The 25,531-nt window shown below is 36.4% G+C and overlaps 1 protein-coding gene across 1 annotated transcript in view; it reads right to left on the reverse strand.

Annotated features, from left to right (window-relative positions):
- Positions 1 to 25,531, reverse strand: part of PCDH11X (protocadherin 11 X-linked) — a 793,677-nt gene that overhangs the window by 319,576 nt on the left and 448,570 nt on the right. Inside the window, exon 7 of the mRNA XM_025372080.1 lies at positions 18,443 to 18,472. Within this exon, the coding sequence (XP_025227865.1) occupies positions 18,443 to 18,472 (30 nt within the window). The remainder of the gene's footprint in view (positions 1 to 18,442; positions 18,473 to 25,531) is intronic.

Consider the following 25,531-nt stretch of genomic DNA (forward strand, 5'->3'; position numbering starts at 1 on the left):
GAAAGACTTCTTTTATCATTTAAAATACTTTCATGTTTGTAGATGTGAGATCATTTTAGGAGAACCTATATCTATAGATTATAATTCCCTTTTTGCTATATAATTCCATTCCAGATTTTCAGTTGTGGCTACTTTGTTCTTTTTCCATCTTTCAGTAGCATTTAATAAGTAAACTAAATCCTTGAAGAGAGAATCTCCAAAATTGGAACTAGTAAGACCATTTAGTAGAACTTACTTCATCAAGTTATCAATTGAAAAATATGAAAGCACATTTAATCTAGAATGAAATAAGTGGTCTCTTTTAAGGAAGAGACCTGAATTGTATTTCTTTGATTTTCCTTTTGTTTATTTTATTTCATTTTATTTTATTTTATTTTATTTTATTTTCACTTTCTTTGTACTGTATCTGTTTGCTTTACCTTTTATTTATTATTATTATTATTTACGTTTTGAATTTCATTTAAAACCTTAAAACAAATAATGCTTAACTTCTCATTTTTTTTTTCAAAATGTCAACTGGACTTTCTGCTAACCTTTGATACCCCTAAATTAAAAGATAATTCTGAATCTTCTGTGAAATGCTGGAATATTTGTATGCACCAACATTAAATAATTTTTTTCTGGACTTATTGATGAAAAGCAAAGCAAAAATTATGTAGGCATGATAAAGCTGTGATAGCTTTATCTTTAGCCATGATGATCTTTTGTTGGGAACAGGCCCCCAAATCTGGCCATAGACTGGCCCCCAAACTGGCCATAAACAAATCTCTGCAGCACTGTGACATGTTCATGATGGCCATGACGCCCATGCTGAAGGTTGTGGGTTTACCAGAATGAGGGCAAGGAACACCTGGCCCACCCAGGGCGGAAAATCACTTAAAGGCAATCCTAAACCACAAACAATAGCATGAGCGATCTGTGCCTTAAGGACATGTTCCTGCAGCAGATAACTAGCCAGGGCCCATCCCTCTGTTTCCCATTAATCTATACTTTATAGAAACAATGCTTATCACTGGCTTGCTGTCAATAAGTATGTGGGTAAATCTCTGTTCATGGCTCTCAGCTCTGAAAACTGTCAGACCCCTAATTTCCCACTCCATACTCTATATTTCTGTGTGTGTGTCTTTAATTCCTCTAGTGCCACTGGGTTAGGGTCTCCACAACTGAGCTGGTCTTGGCAATCTTTAATTAATGACTATTTCTTATATATGCACAGAAAAATAAATAATTTGTCAATAAGTTACCTTGTTTTCAGTTTTAGTTCCCTGACAAAATTCAAACCTAAAGCACATATGTTATTACACGCACAGATTGACTTATTACTTTTATAAAAATATTCTACAGTCTAACAAAAAATCCATAGTCTATAATAACATGGGAGTAGTATTATAGATTTTGCAAGTACATCTGCATCATATTGCCTGCTAATATCATAACAACAATAATAACAATAAACTGGCCAGTGAATAAAAGTTATCTTCCATCACAATAAAAAGCATCTGTGCTTGTGTCTTCATTGCAATATCAGTATAGATTGCATGTATTCCATCTGCAGTGATTCAGAGGAGAAAACAGAGGAAAAAGTGGAAAAAAAGTGCTTTTAATGTCTATGGGCCTCCAGATGCTACAGTTCACTAGCTACACAAATTGTTTCTAAGCAGTTTGGCATATCTTATCAAGTCCTTCAGATTAAATTTAAAATGCAGTACCATATGTGAAAATACAGTGTTTTATGAACTAGACCCTAGAGTTCCAGTTCATTTCTAGATGCTTCTGCATAAAAGCCACTGAGAGTTGATGTCAGATTTTCCCCCAAATAAAATCTATATATTACATTAGAAAATATCCTGTTCAAACATAAAAATAAACTGTGATTTGTAGGCAGTAGAAATATTTTTGTACACAAACAAGTTTAGCTTTCTTAAAAGCTTCTGGGAAAAAAAAAAAAAAAAAAAGTGGTCCTGACTCGCAGCAAAAATTGTTCTCATCCTGCGTTTTCTGGCAGTCATTTGGGGTACCAAAGTGGAAAAGGGTCAGTAATATCAATTTCCCCCTTTCTCAGAACTATCTTAAATCCTGATGATTAACAGTGGATTAAAATACATTGTTTTGTTTTTTAGTCTAGTAAAATATAATGGAAGAAACTTTACAGCAGGTATAAACACAACTTGTTTTTATTAAAATATTTAATTGCTTAAAAAGCAAATGGTAATTTACAATGTCTAATAACTGGACACAGTCCTACACACATTCTATTCTATACATGTTGCTTTGAATTTTTTATCTTTATAATAGTGTAATTAGGAAGCAGAACTTTAGAACTAGCAGGAATAAATATGAACCATTATAGTAATTAACATTAATGACTAAGTTTCTCCAAAGTGTAGTAAAGAAAGATAAGAATATTTTATATTGGTCACCAAATTTACATACGTAGGTTGATTTATGTTGGCGGTGATTGGCTATATTGACTATCAATAGAACTCTAAATAGAATTCACATGTGCTGTCTTAATTTGAATTTTATTAGGAAAAATTAGCTATAACAATCAGTTTATAAGGCAAGTTCAGTCTGTAATTGTATAAAATCTGAAATTGTGAACATGCTAAATGAAACCTGGATAATTTTGCCTGCTAAGAAAGAAGAAAGCTTGTCCAAAATGAGAAGTTTTAAGTCCACTAATGAACACTGTTTAAAGTTCATCAAGAAAAAATAAGGACAGTAAAGTAAGAGAAATATGTCTACCTTCATTCCATACTGAATTTCATGTAAGAAAAAATTTAATCTAATGAGTTCAAGATATACACCTCAAATAAAATAATTTCTATGAGCCTCTATAGCTAGCGAAAAGTGAGTGAATGGAATAAATATGTTTAGACACACTGGATATTTTATGCGATAATATAGCAATTTATATGGCACTATATGCAAAATTGTCCATCAGATCATGAAAAGTGCTCATCCCTTGGTGTTAGAAAATCATATGATTTGTAGAACTTGACGTGGACTTACGGAGAAAATCAGACATTAGAAACCTAAACATAGTTGTAAGTAGCAAAAATAAAATGAAATAAAGCCCTCATTAAATCACCGACTCACCAATATTAGGCATAAAATGAAAGCTGGATTAAAAGAAAACATTCCATTGTGATAGCGAAAAGGCATCCATAGAAGTTCAGTGCATTCTGCTTTAATCACATTGCAACACTGTACACTCAAATGGCTAGAGACTTAGGAGCAATATTAAAGGAAGATCACTTCTATAAAAACTCTAAGTAAATCCTTATTAACATAGCTTTTCTTACCAACAAGAAAGAAAAGGGCAAGCAAATTAATAATTTTTTCTGTACAACCCAATACAGCATAACTTGAGTAATCTATTCCTTTTAAAATATCTATTTTTATATGGTACTAAGTATTGCCATAGGTGTTGCTAAAATGATTAATCCTAATTGGAATGATCATGTAGTGATCTGGAAATGTTTGTTGCTTTATCTTGATTCTGTCAATTTAATTTTTTTTTTTTTTTTTTTTTTTTCTTAAGAGAGGTGGCTATAGAATTATATTGAGTCTTCAAATCCCAGCTTCACATACTTCTTCACACATGACACGAGCTCAATAAATTTGAGCGATAATAGATCCATAGATAGATAAAGATACAAATGTTTCCATGACTCTGATTTTTCTAATATCAAGAAGCTATGACTAATTTTGTGTGTCTTTTTAAATTTTGTGGAATAGAGTCACAACTTTAGCATAACAGAAAATAGCATTCAATGTCTCCCAATAATGAAAAATGATCGCAATCTACCCATACCTTCCCAGCAGAAATACTGGAACTAATATACTCTAGGGAAGATTTCTTTTTTTTTTTTTTTTTTTTTTTGAGACGGAGTCTCACTGTGTCTCCCAGGCTGGAGTGCAGTGGCGTGATCTCGGCTCACTGCAAGCTCCGCCCCCCGGGTTCACGCCATTCTCCCGCCTCAGCCTCCCAAGTAACTGGGACTACAGGCGCCCGCTACCGCGCCCGGCTAGTTTTTTGTATTTTTAGTAGAGATGGGGTTTCACCATGTTAGCCAGGATAGTCTCGATCTCCTGACCTTGTGATCCACCCGCCTCGGCCTCCCAAAGTGCTGGGATTACAGGCTTGAGCCACCGCGCCCGGCCTGGAAGATTTCAATTCTAGTTATTCACTGTGGTCAAAATATGTTCGTTGGTAGTGAAGTTGTGTTCAGATTTCATAACAAAACTGACCTGCTATCTACTAAACCATCTAGCTCATAAATATCCAGCATTGACCTAAAAAGCATAAATACTATTTTATTTTAGCATATTTCATTGCAAAGAACTTAACAGAGCATATCATTTTATTATAGTTGTGGCATACTGTTCTTAACTTTATCATACATACAATAGTCCACCCTCAATGTCAGATAGCTGAATGATATAGGCTTTGCAATGAACTGAATCATTTTATCTTTCAGTCTGTAAAATATATTAAATTCTATAATTTAAAATTCTACATCTTTTTCAAAGATTGAACTAGGGTATTATTTTTGGAAGACATTAACAATGTGAGGGTTAAAATCCTGTACGTTTTGTATTTTTTATCCATATTTAAGAAAAAATCTTTAAGATGAACACTATAAAATTTGAACTTCAAGGTAAAAAATAAATAGCTAACTTAGTAGTTTATTAGCTATTTTTAGACAATTATTTTGTAGACAGCTCCTGTGGAATTACATAACTCCAAAACATTATTTTGGAACATCTTATTCCCCCACTCCCTTTTCTCTCCTTCTCCTTATTTTCACTCTTTTGCTTTTCCTCCTTCTCCTCCCTCCTCTGCTCCTCTTCTTGTTATTCTCATCTTTCTCATTCTTCTTTATCTTGTTCATTTTCCTCATAGTAATTCAGGTCTAAAAAGTTTAAGTGATTTGAATAATGTCTATATCTGAATGTATATGTCACAACTTATCTTAGAATAAGGTCCAAATCTGAACGTATATCTCAGTTGCTGAAACATAGTGGGCCTTCCATAAAAGTTTGTTGAATGAATGAATGAATGAATGAATGAATGAATGAAGTTTTTTCATATACCATAATGTGTTTTAGAGACAGCAGAGTAGTTCTTATTCTGCTACCAAATTAGTCTAAGAAGTGAATGAAGCCATTATACAGAATCCAGATGAGTTGAAAATATGAGACTATTAGTATGTCAACATCCACAATTCACTTGTCCTCAGTTTGGACTCTAATTGAAAGAAGCCGTGTGACAAGGAAAGCATAAAACCAAATTTCTGGAGATTATAGCTCCATATCTCATAGTTTAGGACTCTTAAGTTTAATCAATCTTAATTCTTCCTATGCATTGTATATCACTAAACCACATTGCTATCTGTTCTTGTTTCATACTGACTAGTTCTATTAATCATATTTCCAGATCAAACTTAGTAATGATAATCCACATTACATACCCTAATCGTGTGCCAACTGCCTGGGAATGCTTTCAGTTTCCTTTTTAACTGGCAATTTTTCCCCAATGCATGTATATGAACACACATAAATTAAAGTCAGGTAGAAATAGAGATGCAGCTTTCTAAATGCTTGCCTTTATGAAAATAGTAGTTTTCTGCGTATGTTTCCCGGTGTACTTTTGTGTATGTATGCATGTGTATGTGTGTTTATAAGAAGGACAAATCTGAAATGTAGAATAAGAAAAATGATTCAATATGACCTTTGGTTCAGAAATGAAAAGGGGTTAAGTTGCTGTGGAGATAAGTAGCAGGATGATGAGGCCCAGAAAAGTGCTGCGAGGATGGTTTAATGATTGCAGTTTACAAAGGGCCCTCATTCACTTATCACCACTCAAGTACCATCACAACCACTAGAAGACTTAAGATTCAGCTAGTTGGAACACAGATGCTTCTGCTTAGAATACTGTAGAGGGAACTCATTTTGAACTTTACCATATACTTTAGCAGTTCCTTGATTCATTTGCTGAAAACAATTTTTATTTTTCCTAGCTCATTGATTTATTTTGGCATTGATAGTAGACTAGCTTTCAAGTTTTCCCCACATTTTCTACTGTAAACGGTAACGTTTGCTCCCCAGTTTACTAATGTCAATATTTTTTAAAAAATTATATTAGATTAATTACATTATGCTTCAAAGGATTTGGTTGTTCAAAGTCACTCAATTCTTTCCTCGTTTTCTACCTAGTTTTTATTTAGTTCTACAGCATTGCATGTTCGTATCTCATTTAATTTGGGACATAATTCTCCAGTTTAACTGAATGTGAAAGATTCAGAACTGGACAATAAAGTATGCTCATGTGTCAGTTAACGATGGAGATATATTCTATTATTTATTTATTTGAGATGGAGCCTCACTCTATTGCCCAGGTTGGAGTGCAGCGGCACAATCTTGGCTCACTGAAACCTCCGCCACAGCCTCCTGAGTAGCTGGGATTACAGGTGCGCACTACCATGCTCGGTTAATTTTTGTATTTTAATAGAGACGGGTTTGCACCATGTTGGGCAGGCTGATCTCAAACTCCTGATCTCATGATTCACCCATCTCGGCTTCCCAAAGTGCAGGGATTACAAGCGTGAGTTACCACTCCTGGCCAACAACGGAGATACATTCTAAGAAATGCATCATCAGGCGATGTCTTCATTGTGCAAAAACCACAGAGTGTACTTACACAAACTGAAATGATGTAGCCTACTACACACCTAGACTGTGTATGTTTGCATGTGTGCTTTTGTCCATGTTTTCATGTGTACGTGTATATGGTGTAGCCTATTGCTTTTAGTCTACAAACCTATACAGTATGTTAGCATGTTTCTGTACTGAATACTGCACATAATTGTAAAACAATGGTAACTATTTGTGGATCTAAACATATCTAAAAATTGAAAAGGTACCGTAAAAATACAATATTATAATCTTATGGGACAACCCATTGTATAAGTGGTCCATCATTATGTGGCACATGATTGTATAGGAGAAATTCACCTAATGAAAAGTAACAATGGCTTTTTATTTATCCTAAATCTATAAGATCTGTAGTTAATTACGTTGAAATATCAATATTTTGGACCTTTAAAAACGTGAAAAATACTCTAGGCAAAAACCATTCATATATTGCCAAATACGTACCCACTAATACACAGGCCAAGTAATATATTCCCAAGTAAAAGTTAAATATATTGGCAAGTAAAAGTTAACAGGAGCTTTTGTTTAAAAAGTTTAACATTATGGTTTCTGCCATGAATTTTGAATTTTTTTTTCTATTGCAGGTAGCTTCTTTTCTCAGATTTCTAATAGGATTTCCTGTTTTGTAATACCTCCTACAATGTTATGGCTAACCTGAAGAATAATGTGTTAAATCAATGTAATGCCCAAACAACTGTATATAAGTATTACAAAGATAATAACTTATCGTTGACAATGATACAAAACTATTCTGAAGTTATGCAACAAACAATTCCCAGAAATCACCTTTATTACAAAATACGAAACAGATCTGAGACAGTTCCTTTAATGCTAGAGATTTACAAAATTGCATTCAGTGCTGACTATGGAAAATACTAAGGAAGTATTTGTGATTTACTCCACTACACATTTATTTTCAGGAAAATAAAGAGGGTAACCTGTCTTGTTAGTAAAGAGATGCATCGTTTGAAACATTATGCACTTCAAGAAGAAAACCCAACTCTTAAATCAATGTTTAAAGTATATTTGGATGACAATAGGTTTTATTCATGAATAGTAAAACAAACTGTTAAAGTGTGTCTGATAAATATACTAGGCTAAAAGGAATCAGATATAATGGGGAGGAGAATGCTATTTGAACAGAATAAAAATGCAATGGCTTATATGACTGAAAAAGCTAAAAAGAGGCCAGGCACAATGGCTCACGCCTGTAATCCCAGCACTTTGGGAGGTTAAGGCGGGCAGATCACCTGAGGTCAGGAGTTCGAGACCAGCCTGACCAACATGGAAAAACCCTGTCTCTACTAAAAACACAAAATTAGCCAGGAGTGGTGGCACAAGCCTGTAATCCCAGCTACTCTGGAGGCTGAGGTAGGAGACTTGCTTGAAGCCAAGAGGCAGGGGTTGCAGCGACCTGAGATCGTACCATTGCACTCTAGCCTGAACAACAAGAGTGAAATTCCATCTCAAAAAAAAAAAAACAAAACTATAGTGAGACCACCAGAACATAAATGCTCCAAAACACAAGCATAAACAAGACATTAATATATCTTAAACAAAGGTTAGTGAATTTATGGAAGCCCTTACCCCTAAATGAGTAAGCCAGATGGAGAATCTAAGTATATGTAAGTGGAATTTAGTTTTACTCAAGAAGGATATTATATAATAGGTTATTATAGGAAATTAAGCTAATTGTATCAAATGGAACTTTTAGTTAAACAACCTCTTTTTCTTTCTTTTTTTTTTTTTTTTTGAGACAGAGTCTCGCGCTGTGTCACCCAGGCTGGAGTGCAGTGGCGCGATCTCGGCTCACTGCAAGCTCCGCCTCTCAGGTTCACGCCATTCTCCTGCCTCAGCCTCCGAGTAGCTGGGACTACAGGCGCCCGCCACCACGCCCGGCTAGTTTTTTGTATTTTTAGTAGAGACGCGGTTTCACCATGTTAGCCAGGATGGTCTCGATCTCCTGACCTCGTGATCCACCCGCCTCGGCCTCCCAAAGTGCTGGGATTACAGGCTTGAGCCACCGCGCCCGGCCCTCTTTTTCTTTCTAGACAATGCGGTCCTTGATGTCAAAGTGCCACTTCAATTCCTATAGATATCCTCATCACCAAGCACTGGGTTTGACACATAGAAACCATTCCACATATGTTTGTTAAATAAATGACAACACATATTCATTAAATATTTACTAGGCTTCAAGTGGTTTGTTAGACAAAAGCTACAGGAACCTATAAGACTTGTTGAATTATTAATTCTCTATATCCCAACATTAGACTGCAGAATTTACCACTTTAATGTCTCTAAAGCATAAAAATTAATTCTGGAAATTTCTTTTAAGCAATAAAAAAAATTTCAAATAAATGAGGAAGATTAGTTTGACAGTGATCCTCAAGGAATGAGCTAGGCAATCGACTAGTATATTTAAAATCCTTTGGTGAAATGCCACCTGATAATTAATTGCCAGAGACTTCCCTGTGAGATCCCTCTGAGTTAAGTAGGAGACTTGTCCAGCTTAAATATTAAATGTATAATGAGGAACAAATACATGAGAAGTAAATGAACACAAGAAAATATGCCAAAAATAATATATCTAACTTAGTGGTTACAAAATATGAGATTTATAAATCAGAGTTCTTTTTCATAAATGGCTCAATATCTGACACAGCAACCCCAGCTAACTTTATTGGAGAAACACATCTTCAGAAGAAAATTTCTTAACTTTCCAATATAAATGCTCTTGATAAAAAAGGCAGACATCTAAGTCACTACTACTGATGACTCCATTTATATTTTATGTCGAGATACTTTTCCATCCACTTTAACATCCAGATACTTTGTCATAAAACCAGAAAAGATATTTGAATCAATACCATCATGTATTGTCAAATTTCATCCACCTCCGTGAGTCTGATCTACTGATACCATTTCTCTGGACATTAATAAATAGTTGTTCCAGTCTTTAAATCATAATGCTTAAGGGACATATATGAAATAAATTGTCTTTAGGATAATAAAGAGTTCTTCATGCTTGAAAGACTCAATTAAAATTCTAGTATTTTAATTACAATAAAGCTTACACAATTATGGATATAAAAACATTATGGAAAGCCAGCATCTTTGCAAAAGAGCATGGTGATGAGGTTCAGGATATTCCACGCCAAAATATGATTGTAAGAGACAAGAATATTGAAGAAGGAAAATAGGGTCTGGAATCAGGGAACATAAGGCTGATTCACACTTCATCTATGACAGGAAATATTCTCTCCATAGGGTGTAGGTCAAGTAAATGACTTAATAACTTACTTCATCCTCTCAATTTACATTAGGGCATGCCCCAAGGAACCAATGGAGTTATCCTGGGGGTACTTAAACTCCCCCAAAATTCTGTAACAGGACGTTTGAGCCCCTATGCTCAGGCCCACTCCCACACTATGGAGTGTATTTTCATTTTCACTAAACCCCTTCGTCTCTTTCTTGCTTTGTTTGTGCCTTTTTCTCAATTCTTTGTTCAAGACGCCAAGAACCTGAACATCCTGCACTGTTAACAATACGTTACCTCAAAATATGGCTCATTGACACAAAGATTTCTTTAGAGCTGTCATTTTGAGAAACTGCAGACAGGAGAATTTCTAAGAAGTTACCCTTTTGTAAAAGACATTTACAGTTATAAAGGAAATCTCCATTTGTAAGGGTGTTCCCTCCCTGCACCAGGAAGAAAAAGATAACTGAATTCCTAGAGACTCTTAATCAATGAAGAAGGCATTGACTTAAATCTGCACAACAAACATTACCTTTGTTTCATGGTGTTTTTTCCGGCTATCTCATCTTAACTGGACCTTTCCCCACACCCTTCTTTCTTTGCTTCAGAGAATAGCGGTAGTAAAGCCTGAAGTTTAAGACAACTCTTTGAGATCTGCTCTAGGGATTTACTCATGTCTCTGGATTATCTTCTGGGAATAGAAAATAAAAACATGTGACCCCAATTCACTATGCCAAAAGGAAAAAATTAAGCTCAAAGCTGAGTCATGCAAGAAACTGCCTTTCCTTTTGTTCCTCAGCAGATAGCTACAAATAAAAGGTTAAATAGCTCCACAGGTAGCTACTCTATGTTCACCTTATCTTAGGTAAAGTGCTAATTTACTGAGTTTGAGAATAATATATAATTGACTTTTCCCCTACTTGTTCCTTTTGCTTACAACATGTGGATTCCATAATGTGACCGTACCCTCCCTCTTTCCCCTCCAGCCAGTTCTTCGCCTTTAAATATCAAATCCTTCAGAATCATCTTTGGAGAAAAGCACAGACCTCCCTCCTAGGCATGTCCTTCACATTGGCAAAATAAACTTCTAAATTGATTGAGACGTGTTTCAGATACTTTTTGGTTTACAAATTGGTGACCAATGAAGGGAACTCTGAGTGGAGGGCTGATATGTTAAGAAAGTCCTGTGGCTTGGTCGGGCGCGGTGGCTCACGCCTGTAATCCCAGCGCTTTGGGAGGCTGAGGAGGGCGGATCACTTGAGGTCAGGGGTTCGAGGCCAGCCTGGCCAACAGGGTAAAATCCCGTCTCTACTAAAAATACAAAAAATTATCCGGGCTTGGTGGTGGGCACCTGTAATCCCAGCTACTCGGAACAGGAGGCTGAGGCAAGAAAATCACTCAAATCTGGGAGGCAGAGGTTGCAGTGAGCCAAGATGGCACCATTGAACTCCAGCCAGGGAACAGAGCAAATGCAAAAAAAAAAAAAAAAAAAGTTAGGAATTGAAAGATACAGAGGAAATATGTACTTAATGAACATGAAGTTATAATCTAGATGTGAATATTATATTTACATATACAAATGAGTAAAAGAGATCACAGAAGGTTTTATGGAAGAAAAATTTCCAGAAAAATCGAAAGAAAAGCAGTGGTTAAAATATCAAATGTAACAGAAAGTTTGGGATGTAGGAAGCAGAAAATCTTGCCCAAATTATAAAAGGATTCCACTTTAATCAGGAGGGGAATATAATTAATTATAGCAAGGAATATGTGGTGAGAAAATGTAGTTAGTAGGGGGGAGATGAGCCCCTCAATTTAGTAGTGAATTACATCAATATCTAGCAAGGGTAGCTGACTTAAGGGGAAGTCTTTTTATTTTATATATTTTTTTATTAACAAATGACTTTTACATATTTTTAAATATAAAAGGGCAGTGGCATTTAGGAAGGGACTAAAGAGCTAGATATTTCAAGATTTCAGAGGGAATAAATGAGAGGCTAGAAAGGAACTCAGAAATATATTGAGGTTACAAAAAATGTTTCTATCTTAGGATAGTAGGATTTAAAGTAATCTGCTGGTAATTCAGCCTTGGAAATTGTGAAAGAAATTCGAAAATAGTTGAAAAGGTTGGGAAAATCATTCAAAGCATGGGATAGAAAGGTAATGAGAGGAAAATAAAAATATTTCAGAACAATAGCTAGATCCCAACTGAAACTTAGTGCTATTAACGTGTAGTAAGCTAAACCTTCAGTATAATTTTTTTTGTTTTTTTTAATTTTTTTACCTAAATGCGCTCAGTGGCTATGGATAATACATTCTGCAAGGGTAATCTACAGTTGGAAACTGGAACTCCAAACAGAGAAACCAAGGATAACAATGATGAGATGGAGAGATAAATATAACCAGGAAGAAATTTTATCAAGTGGGTAAAATGGAGAGGGACTGAGTAATTGGAGAACCTACTGAATGGAAAGCTCAAGCTAACCAGACAGGATGATATAAAGCAGTTAATAAACTTGTGATCTTAAAAAGGGAGGACTATGTTCAAAATTATGGAGACCTTGAAATCACATGAATATAAGATCCAGGGAATGCACATATGTACATGTAAGAATCACAGAATTGAGAAATGTAGTATACAAAGATGTAAAACAAACCTGATATTCACCTGTGGTGATGGCTACATTAACAGTTGTAACACTGAATGCCAGGTTGTATTTTTAGTAGAGACGAGGTTGGCCAGACTGGTCTTATCGGCCCCTGCGCCTGGCCAGTAAGTATAAGTCTTGAACAAGCATGAAACTAGCATAGATGGGGAATCCCAAAAGATCAAAGTGTCCTTTACATTATCTGACATTTTTTGCCACTGACCAAATTTTCAGTCATTACCATTGAGTTAAATAAATAATCTATTCCAAAGCAAGAAGCTGTTAAGACCCTACAAAAGGCCTCACAGTGTACCTGAAGTATAATGTCCCTAGAAGCGCATAGCCATGGAACATATGTAGGATAAAGGGAAATTAATTTCCTTAGGTGATAATGCTAAATTAGAGCTCTTAGTGTGATTTATTTTTTCATAATACTAATGAAACCCAGGCTGGTCAACATGGTAAAACCCCATCTATACTAAAAAATACAAAAAATAGTTGGGCATGATGGCAACATATCTGTAATCCCAGCTACTCGGGAGGCTGAGACAGGAGAATTGCTTGAACCAGGGAGGCAGAGGTTGCAGTGAGCTGAAATCACACCACTCTACTCCAGTTTGGTGACAGAGTGAGACTCTGTCTTTAAAAAAAAAAAAAAAAAAAAACTAATAACACTAAACTGAATGTTTAGTATGGAAAACTGGCAAAAGAAACAAAAGAAATAGTATTTATAATCGTGCAGATTTAGCCTCATGCATTTGCTAGATCATAATACTCCAAATAGTAAAGTGGGAAAATAATCCTTCTCTAAAATAAGATATGAGAATGTATCTCTTCAGAAACATGCCATTAGAATTTGTTTTATTTAGATAACTGAAAAAATCTCAATGTTACTGCTATGGTTTGTATATGTCCCCCAAATTTTATGTGTTAGAAATGTAATCTCCAAATTCACACATGATGGAAGGTGGGGCCTTTGTGGGGGCATTAGAATTAGATAAAGTCATTAGGGTAGGGCCCCCATGCTGGGATTAGTAGTTTTATAAGTACCAGAGACACCTAAACTGATACACACGCTTGCCTTCACACCATGTGATGCCTTCCACCATGTTATGATGCAACAAGAAGGTCCTCAGCAGATGCTGGTACCTAGATATTGGACTTCCCAGCCTCCAGAACTGTAAGAAATACATTTCTTGTTTTATAAATTACACAGTCTGTGGTATTCTGTGATAGCAACAGAAAATGAGCTAAGATAGTGCCATTCTGCATTCAAAATTCTAAATTATGCTTTTAGGAGAATTTCGGAAGCAGGAACCTCCAAACATGTCTGTACTATTGCACAAAACAGCAGATGAAGAAATACCTTGGAGACACCAGCAAAATGGGTATTTTAATATATGTTGGATCAAACATTTTCATTGGCCCCCTCATCTTTATGTAGCCTTGGAGCAAATAACTACACAAATGCCAGTAATCTGGCCAATGACAGAGAATGGACAGATTTGCTTTTACTTGCTTTGTTACTATAGCTACTCTTTCTGTTATCCATTATGTGAGCCTAAAAGAATCCGCTTTTTAATTTACCTCAGGCAGATATAAAGAAATCAGAAATATACTCCTCGGAGAATCTCAGTCAGTTCTGTTTCTGCCATATTCAGTTTAGCACTTTGGTGAACATTCTCTTTAACAAGACTGGCCATTTGTGAAAACCCTAAGGGCAATTTAGTCTCAGGCTAAGCCAAACTGGGAAGGGATCTTGAAAAAAATGTCTACATGAATGTTCAGGTTAATGTTAAATAAGGGAAAGCTGGTAGGTTGAATAAAAAGACCAGTTTGTATTCATGCAAGGAAATTTTTAAAACTATTAACAAGGTTCAAAAAATTATAATTCTTTTTTTACTTGAAAATAAGTAGGCCAGGCTCGGTGCCTCATGCCTGTAATCGCAGCACTTTGGGAGGCTGAGGTGGGCAGATCACTTGAGGTCAGGAGTTCGAGACCAGCTTGGCCAACATGGTGAAACCTCGTCCCTATTAAAAATACAAAAACTAGCCAGGCCTGGTGGCAGGCGCCTGTAATCCCAGTTACTGGGGAGGCTGAGACAGGAGAATTGCTTGAACCTGGGAGGTAGAGGTTGCAGTGAGCCGAGATCGTGCCATTGCACTCCAGCCTGGGGTCAAGAGCAAGACTTCGTCTCAAAAAAAAAAAAAAAGAAAAGAAAAGAAGTACTGCTTACACTATTCAATCACAGGTGGCCATGTGTTGAAATCTGTTCTTCCTCCTAATTAGTAATTAGCCACATGGATACCAACTGGTTAAAGAATGAATGAACTATGACATGTGGCATTTGCTTTTTTTCTGCTGTGATTACCACTAGCTTATCTATGAAATATAACATAGTCTTTTAAGAGGGGGTAGAAAAAGTGTCTATCTTTGTAACTTAAACCTCTGATTTCAAATCCAAATATAGGTCCTATTTGGTGAGTACTTTGAAGTCATTTACCCTTAAATCTAGAGAAATCATTGAGAAATTATCTTCTTCTTTGATGTTTTAGACACTAAAAGATAAAGAATTCATCTAGATACTTCATTCTTAGCTAAGATAATGTGTTGCCTTAGTTTTTTACAAATGCAAGAACCTTATACTTTCCCATACTCTGAATTAAACTGAACATAAAAGCCATATTTTATAATTCATAAAAAGACTAAAAAGGTGAAGTTCAGGAGTTCAAGAAATTAATTTAACTTTTTATAGAAACATTTGCAATAAATCTCAAGTTAATGAATATTCTGACACTTAATATATTTAAAGTTTATAGCTTCGTGAATTTAATATCCAAAATACCCTTCAAAAGGTATACATAAATGCAATGAACCAAAAATAAAGGACACCAGAGTACAGACCTAATCTCCATAGTATACGTTAACCATATTATATTAGGCAATGTATGGGATGTATATAGACTAGTAAAAATGAGTTAATGATGGGTCTGTAGCATTATTGTAGTTGACGGAAATAACTTTTTAACAATTACTATTCCAGAAACATCTTTAGCGTCTTTATAATGTTAAATATATTAAATGTTACTACTAAAACACAATAAAAACACTATTTTAAAATAAAGGGATTATTTATTTTACGATTCCAAGTTGTTATCTTTTTAAAGAGAGAATTTCTGGAGACAGATTGCCTGAATTCAAACCCTGGTTTTTCTACTTGTGAGCTCTGTAACCTTAGGCAAGCCACTTAAGCTCAATGTATCACCATTCCTCATTTGTAAAATAGCCTAAAGGATTATTGTGAAGATTAACTGTATATATATATGTGTGTGTGTATACACATTCCTATATATATGTATGCATACCTATATACATACACACACATATGTATATGTATACACACATGCACATAGAGTCCTTGGAACAGAGTAAGCAGATTCGTATGTTTTTTTTTTTTTTTTAATGCTTACTTTATTATAAAAAAGCTACTGAAAAAAATAATAAACTTTCACAGTTGCCCATTTTTAACCTTCTGCTTTGTTTTTACCCAAATTTTGTCAGGTTTTTCGCTTTCCCACAGGCCCCTGGGCTTGGCTTGACACCAAACCTGAGCAACCACTAAAAAAAGTGGAATATGTCCCAACCATTAGCTTCTCAGGAAATCAGATAACAACAGACACTTTTGAGCCCACTCTCTTGTTGGTCCAGCTTCCTCTTTAAAGATTCTGCTTATTGGCCGGGTGCGGTGGTTCGCACACGTAATCCCAGCACTTTGGGAGGTGGGGTGGGAGGAATAGTTGAGCCCGGGAGTTCAAAGCTGCAGTGAGCTGTGATCCATCGTGCCATTGCACTCCAGCCTGAGCAACAGAGCGATACCCCATGCCCTACCTCCAAAAAAGATTCTGCTTATCTCTGCTTGCTTGCCCTTCTTGACCTTATAAAGAAAAGCCTTTTCTGTTGAATTTTGAGATCCTTGCAGATTTTTAAAGTCATAACCTTCTCCCTATTGCATTATTCTTTCTTCTGAACAAAGTCTCTCTCTATGTCTGTCCAGATTTGTTTTATTTGACCAAAAAAAAAAAAAAAAAATTGTCTTCACTAAGAACCTCTTTTTCCATTGGTCCTTCTATTGATTATTTACATATTGAAGTGTTTTACGTTGAAATGTCATGACTTAGGAGTTTCCTGACCTGGAACATGGGTTCATCCCAGACTTCCATATGCAGGATCCTAACTTTTAAAACAAAGACATGTCCTTATTTACATTCACTAAGCTAGAAAAATATTTCCAATATGAATCTTCTTCAAAATTTCAATGTTGAACTAACTGAGCCACAAGTTCATTTCCAAATTCACCAGAATGGTTAAGAATGTTAGAACACAAAATCCCAAAATCTGTAGACCTCCTCTCTCTTTCATTCTTTCTCGCTTTCTCTAAATATACACATAATATAATATATATACACATATTTTATACACACACACATATAATCACACCGTACATAGTAGCAGCCAGTGACATTTTACTACCCTTGCTTCCCTCCTTTTAATTGGAGATCTTGTCTATGAACTTTTGTCTTCTGGGAGGAGCTGACTTTCAAAAATTCATCACTCCAAGGCCACACTGATACTCAGTGTGATTCAGATAGGCATTTGAAAGCACTCCGAAAGATATATTGATTTACAACTCTCTGATGCTGTTAGTTTAGTTTATCTCTCAAACATTAATGAAAATCCCTTTTGGCATTGTATTCAAACTCCATTTTCCATTAATTCTCACACTTGATAAAGACATCTACGGTGAACAGATTACTTTCCGGCATAGCTTAGACCATTCTCTGGCAAGTGCTTTTTCAAACATAAAGTTTAGTCTCTTAAGCTAGAATAAGATAATTTATCTTTAAAATTATATATATTTAACCTAGCAACAGCAAAGGTAAGATTCTGGTGCCTAATATGGATAGCATTTAAGGCTTACTGAATTTAATATCCAAAATGTCTTCCATCAGAAATTAAGATAAATTCATTTATTTAAACCTCAAAACATAGTAAGAAACTAAGGCATAAATGCTAGGAAAGAAATGTTAATAAACAACTGGAAAACTTTATTTTTAGTGGTAGTGCAGTTTAACTAGTGAAGTTATTTAACAATATGTATGAGATAGTTTATTTGTTTAACAATAGAAACATAAATTTTTCTAGAAGACTGAACTGTTCATATACATTAGGTTGGTGCAAATGGAACTGTGGTTTTTACGGTAACTTTTAATGGCAAAAACCACAATTACTTTTGCACCAGCCTATACTTGAGCAGAACTTAAAATTTTCACATTGAAGGATGACATTCCAAAGTCTAGTTTCTCTGAGATCATCATTTTGCTGATTAACCATGTTTAGTTATATAATTCTTCTCTGTGACCCTATCAAATATCATGATTTGTATTCACTAACTTTCTGCTGTCACTGCTAAAATGTGAATTAACACTAAAATGGTTCCTTTTTTATTGCTAGCATTTATCATAAAATAACTGTATTATCAGAACATTCACAAAGTGATGCTGTCAACAGTATGTTGTTTTGGCATCATGGGAAAAGAAAGTATTGGGGGAAAATAAAATAAAATGAGACTCAAAATTGTTTCCAGAACTATGTGATACAAAATGTGAAAACAGCTCAGCTTGACTCTTTTAAAGTAGAACCATAACATATGTTATCCTAAGTACTTACAGTTTTAACTCCACAGACTAACTACTGTAGCTTCACACAGTATAAACACAACATTTCAAAATCAATTTTCTTTGAAATTTGCAGTCTTACCTTTCCTGCTCCTTTCCCTTCAGATTTCCGCTGATTTAGGATAAAATGGAGGCAAGGGAAGCAAAGGAAAATAAAACAAAACAAAAACAAAAATTAGCTCAAATTTGGTTACTGCAAATACATTTTTTTTTTTTAAAAAAAAAAAAGCATGTCAACATTCCCAGTGCAATAGTACACAGTTTTGTTTTTCTGCTGAAGCTACTTTCATCTCCTACATTCTTCAGTGGTTTGAGTAAAGGGATGTAACAGCATTGTAAATTTTGTGCAAAAACATGAAGAGCCACATACAAATTTCAATTGGCATAAAAAATATATGCTTAGCTGACTTATGCATTAACCAAGAAAAAGCACCCTTCCAATTAGATATTCTGTTATGATGTCACTTATTTTCTATCCATTTTTAATGAATGTGTCTTTATTTCAAACATAAACACATTTTTAAATTGAAACAAGAAAAGCTAGGCTCATTGAAAATTCATGATTTGGGGGTAAACATAAGAAATGTTTATACAGCATCGGGATACTATTGCTGAATTTTAAATCAATAGTTTCTGTTGTTCATAGGGGCATCTTAAATCAACTCTGTTCAACTAAATCTTTTTTAATACCATCATGGAAGTCATTCTTTTCATTTTATTTAAGACTCTTTTTCTCCCTCAACCACTTTCAGGAGACAGGTTAAGTTACTTTTTGAGATACCAGAAACATATAGACCATTTGTCCTTTTGGATTCGTTCTCCTTTGTAGAGAACTAAATTACTGAATTAAAAGTGAATCAAATGTCAACATGTGTAGCTAATGATACTCCCAAAAGTCTGTTCTCCGCAATCTTTATCTTAATTCCCCGTCCCCGTTCTTTTTACAGTTATGCAAAAGTTCCTTATAGAGTCTTCTTGAATACAGAGAATCACAGAAAATTGTCAAGAGGGTAGGCTTGAATCTGAAATAAGGGTAAATACTAAGAGAAATGGAGTCAACATAGTAAGAGGATGCATGCTTTCTCTCTATATTTATTTTTTTTTAATCCAGCGGCTTATTCCCAGACCAAGAAAGTATATTTTTTTCTGTCATTTTAATGTAACTTGAGTTTACAAAATTGAAATTGAGGTAAGCGTTCAGATATAGGCACAAATCTATTATTCAAGAAAATAAAGTATGCTTCTTGTCCTTCCACTTCGAGTGTTTATTTTTAGCCCAAGATATTCTTATTATCTCTCTGCATCGATTAAATTCAACCATCAATGGCTGAATGATAGAATTTAATTTTCTGTGAAGTCATAGCCTGAGGATAATGCCTTGAGTAATCTCTTCCAAGAAAGTGTCCTTGGATTTTTCTGTCTTTAAACAATCACTACTTACATCTCTCTTTATTATGAATGATATACTTAAACAATAGATCAAAGTATTTAACTTTTCAAAAGAAATAATCTCAAGGACTATAACATCACCAAAACTTTAACCATATCTAAGAATATAACATTAAAAAAAACTTCTGTTTTATAGAAACACAAAGGATCTTTTTGTTAGTTTCATTATAAATTACTTTCACAATCACAATAGATTAATGTTCAATGTTTCACCATTTATCACAAAGCAATCCAAAAGCATTAAAATTTTTAGTGAGCAAAGTGAAAATCTGAAAATGTGAAACACATCTATCTTGGTAAATTATTTCATGAATTATTGAAAAGTTAATGACTTTTTTTTTTTTTTTTTGAGACGGAGTCTCGCGCTGTCGCCCAGGCTGGAGTGCAGTGGTGCGATCTCGGCTCACTGCAAGCTCCGCCTCCCGGGTTCACGCCATTCTCCTGCCTCAGCCTCCTGAGTAGCTGGGACTACAGGCGCCCACCACCGCGCCCGGCTAATTTTTTGTATTTTTAGTAGAGATGGGGTTTCACTGTGGTCTCGATCTCCTGACTTTGTGATCCGCCCGCCTCGGCCTCCCAAAGTGCTGGGATTACAGGCGTGAGCCACCGCGCCCGGCCGAAAAGTTAATGACTTAACCAACATTTAAGCTAATGAAGAAGTTGGGGTGAGCATTTCCTTTCCTTCTCATTTTACTGAAAAAGAACAACTCCAGAATGTGTTTATTTCCCTAAATTGTATATTTTCATTAAGAGAATTGCTTATGCTGTGCTACTTTTGCCCTTGTTTGAGAATTTCTATTGAGAAAAGCCTAAAATAGATAATGTGGGAAATATTAACACAATAGTCGTTGCATTTATCCACACCACATAGACACAACACAATCTGTCAAATGAGTAGCTTCTAGTGCATGTCTACTAAACAAGCATTAGAATGAAAAGAAAGTACAGAAATATATTGGCAAGCAGGCAAGTAGCTTGGTAAATTGATACCCAATTTGATTATAGAAACACTAAAAAAAAAAAAAAAAAAAAAAATCAATGCTGCAAGGAGAAAAAAACATGATGAAAAGCAACTGCTGTTTTCATAGAGATATGGATTTTTATACTCTTAGTTATAAACTGGCCCTGAACAGGCAACATTAAATTAACAAAATAATTGTCCAAATTAAATTATATATAGCGAGGAGTGGGATAAAAGTTAATGTATCTGAATGTCTACTGGCTCAGTTTTTGCACAATATACATTAGTCATGGAGTGCCATATGTTCTTATTAACCTCCTAGTGTGAATAAATTCTAACACTTACTACCAATAGGTGAATATTTCCCTTACTGCATCTAAATTTCTAGATTGACAGAGCTATTGCATGCAACTAATGTAAAAGAGGGACAGAATGTAGTGTCCAAAATAAGTTATGAGAGAGTGGAGGCAGAGCAAGATGGTAAAATAGAAAATTCCACTGATAGTTGCCCCAACAAGGAAAACAATTTAACAACTGTCTACTCAGAAAAAACACCTTCATGAGAACCAAAAATCAGATGAGCCCTCATAATACCTAATTTTAACTATGTATCCCTGAAAGAGGCATTGGAGCAATAGAAAAAAAAAACAGTCCTGAATCGCTGACTCCACCATTCCCCAACCCCAGGCAGAGGAGGCATGATGCAGAGAGCATCTCTGGGTGCTGGAGGAGGGAGAACACGGCAATTGTGAGGCACCAAACTCAGTGCTGTTTTGTTTAAACAGAAAGGAAAACCAGAAAAAACTCAGCTGACACCCTCCCACGGAGGGAGCATTTAAATCAGCCCTAGCCAGAGGGGAATCACCAATCCTAGTGGTACAAACTTGAGTTCCTGCAAACATCGCCACCTATAGCTACAGCACTCTGTGTCTTCAAGTAAACTTGAAAGGCAGTCTAAGCCATAAGGACTGCAACTCTTTGGTGAGTCCTAATGCTGAATTAGGCCCAGAGACAGTGGGTTGAGGGGCACACAACCTACTGAGACACAAGCTGGGGAGGATAAAGGAGAGCTGGCATCACTGATCCCCTAACCCCAGGCCACACAGCTCATGTCTCCACAAGAGACCACTTCCACTTGAGGAGAGGAGATGGAAGAATGGGGAGGACTTTGTCTTGCATCTTGGAAACTAGTTCAGACAGAGGAAGACAAGCAACTGTCACAGCTGTGGGGCACCCGTTCCAGGGCCTAACTCCTCAGCAATATTTCTGGACACAACTTGGGAAATAAGAGTATCTGCTGCCTTGAAGGAAAGGACCCAATCCAGGCAGCATTTATCACCTGCTAACTGAAGAGCCCTTGGGCCCTGAATAACCAGCAGTGATACCCAGGTACTACATCAAGGGCCTTGGGTGAGATACTGACACTTGCTGGCTTCTAGTGAGACTCAGAGCATTATCAGCTGTGACAGATAAATGGTGATATGGTTTGGATCTGTGTCCTCACCAAAATCTCATGATGAATTGTAATCCCCATTGTTAGAGGTGGGCCCTGATGGGAAGTGATTGGATCATGGAAATGGTGTTCCTGCAAATGGTTTAGCACCATCCCCTCACTGCAGTTCTCATGATAGTGAGTGAGATATCATGAGATCTGGTTGTTTTAAAAGTGTGTAGCAACTTCTCCTCTCTCTTGGTTCTTCTCCAAACATGTGAAGTGCTGCTACACCTTTGCCTTCCATCATGATTATAAGTTTGCTGAGGCTTCCTGAGAAGCAGTAGCCACTAAGCTTTCTATACGGCCTTCATAACTGTGAGTCAATTAAGCCTTTTTTCTTTATAAATTATCCAGTCTCCAATATTTATTTATAGCAATGCAAGAATGGACTCATGCAAAAAATTGGTACTAGGAGTGGGGCATTTTTACAAAGATATCTGAAAATGTTGAAGCAGCTTTGGAATTCGGTAACAGGCAGAGGTTGGAAGAGTGTGGAGGGCTCAGAAAAAGAAAGGAAGATGAGGGAAAATTTGGAAATTCCTAGAGACTTGTAAAATTGTTGTGACCAAATTACTGATGGTGATATGGACACAGATAGCCAAACTGATGAGGTCTCAGAGATGAGGAGCTTATTGGGATCTGGAGCAAAGGTTACCTTTATTATGCACTAGCAAAGAACCTAGCAGCATTGTGACTGTGCCCTAACGATCTGTGGAACTTTGAATTTGAGAGTGATGATTTGGGGTATTTGGGGGAAGAGATTTCTAAGCAGCAAAGCATTCAAGATGTTGCCTTGCTGCTTCTAACAGCCTATGCTCTTACATGTGAGCAAAGAAATAACATAAAACTGAAACATATTTTAAAAGGAAGCAGAGAATAACATTTTGAAAAATGTGTAGCCTGACCATGTGGGGGGGAAAAAAAAAAAAAAAAGCTCAATTTTCAGGGGAGGAATTTAAGCTGGTGGTAGAAATTTGCATAACTGAAAGGAAGCCAAGTGTTGATAGCCAAGACAATGAGGAAATCATCTCAAAGACATTTCAGACACCTTCATGGTAGCTCCTCCCATTACAGGCCCAGAGACCTAGGAGAACAGAATGGTTTAGTGGGCTGTGGTGAGGACCCTGCTGCACTGCACAGCCTCAGGAGACTGCTCCCTGAATCCCAGTGTCTCCTGTTCCAGACATAGCTAAATTGGGCTCAGGATGCTGCTTCAGAGAGTCCAAGACATAAGCCTTCACGGTTTCCACATGGAGGTAAGCCTGCAGGTACACTGAGTGCAGAAGTTAAGACTTGAGAGCCTCTGCCTAGATTTTTACAGGGCGTATGGAAAAGCCTGGATTTCCAGGCAGAAGCCTACTCCAGGGGTGGGGCCCTCATGGAGAGCCTCTACCAGGGCAGTACAAAGGGGAAATGTGGGGTTGGAGCCACAATACACAGTCCCCTCTGGGTCACTGCTTAGTGGAACTGTAAGAAGAAAGCCATGATCCTCCACACTCCACAATGGTAGATCCACCAACAGCTTGCACCCTGTGCCTGGAAAAGCCACAAGCACTCAACACCAGTCCGTGAGAGCAGCCTCAGGGGCTGAACCTTGCAAAGACACAGGGGCAGATCTGCCCAAGGCTTTGGGAGCCCACCCTTTGCACCAGTATTTCCTGGATGTGAGACATGGAGCCAAAGGAGATTATTTTGGAGCTTTAAAATTTAATAACTGTTCCGCTGTATTTTGGACTTGCATGGGGTCTGTAGCCCCTTTCTTTTGGCCAATTTCTCCATTTTTGAAAGAGAGTATTTACCCAGTGTCTGTAAGACCGTTGGATCTTGGAAGTAACTAACTTGTCTTTTATTTTACAGGGTCATAGACAGAAGGGACTAGCCTAGTCTCAGATGAGACTTTGGACTTCGGATTTTTGAGTTAATGCTGGAATGAATTAAGACATGGGGAACTGTTGGGAGGCATGATTTTATTTTGAAATGGGAGCGGCCAGGGGCAGAATGATATGGTTTCGATCAGTGCCCCCACTCAAATCTCATGTCTAAATGTAATCCCCATTGTTGAATGTGGGGGCTGATGGGATATGACTGGATCATGGGGGTGGAGTTCTCATGAATGGTTTAGCACCATCCCCTTGGTGCTACTCTCATGATAGTGAGTTATCAGGAAATATGGTTATTATAAAAATCTGCAGCAGTTCCTTTCTCCCTTGTTCCTTCTCTGGCCATGTGAAGGGCTACTCCTTCCACCATGATTGTAGGTTTCCTAAGGCCTCCCTAGAAGCAGAAACTGCTATGCTTCCTGTACAATTGGCAGAACCATGAGCCAATTAAACCTCTTTCCTTATAAATTACCCATTCTCAGAAATTTCTATATAGCATTGAAAGAATGGACTAATACACAGGCTGAAATTCCTTCTGCTTGAAAAAAGCAGAGGGAAAAAAAGGAAAAAAAGAATGAGATCATGTCCTTTTCAGGGACATGGATGGAGCTGGAAGCCATTATCTTCAGCAAAGTAATGCAGAAGCAGAAAACCAAATACCACATGTTCTCACTTATAAGTGGGAGCTCAATGATGAGAACACATAAACACAGGGTGGGGAACAACACACATGGGGGTTTGTCAAACGGTTGGGGATGGGAGGATGAAGAGCATCAAGAAGAATAGCTAACGTATGCTGAACTTACTGTCTAGGTAATGAGATGATCTGTGCAGCAAACCACCATGGCACACATTTACCCATGTAACAAACCTGCATATACTGGACATACACCCTTGAGCTTAAAATAAAAGTTGGGGAATAAAAGGAAAGAAAGATCATTTGTTATCACCAAGTGGGATTTATTCCAGGGATACAAGGATGATTCAATGTACACAAACCAATCAATGTGATACATTGTATCAACAGAATGATAGACAAAAACCATATGATCATTCCAATTGATGCTGAAAAACAGATGATAAAATTCAATGTCCCTGCATGATAAAAACCTTTGAAAAACTGGATATAGTAGGAACATACCTCAACAGAATAAAAGCCATATATGACAGACTCACAAGTAGCATCATACTTAATGAGAAAAAAACTGAAAGCCTTTTCTCTAAGATCTGGAACACAACAAGGATGCCAATTTTCACCACTGTTATTCAATATAGTACTGAAAGTCCTAGCTAGAGCAATCAGACAAGAGAAAGAAATAAAGGGGAACCAAATTGGAGTGGAAATAGTCAAATTAACCTTGTTTGCAGATCATATGATCTTATATA

This window comes from Theropithecus gelada, chromosome X, assembly GCF_003255815.1.
Source record: "Theropithecus gelada isolate Dixy chromosome X, Tgel_1.0, whole genome shotgun sequence".
In the NCBI taxonomy this organism is placed as follows: domain Eukaryota; kingdom Metazoa; phylum Chordata; class Mammalia; order Primates; family Cercopithecidae; genus Theropithecus; species Theropithecus gelada.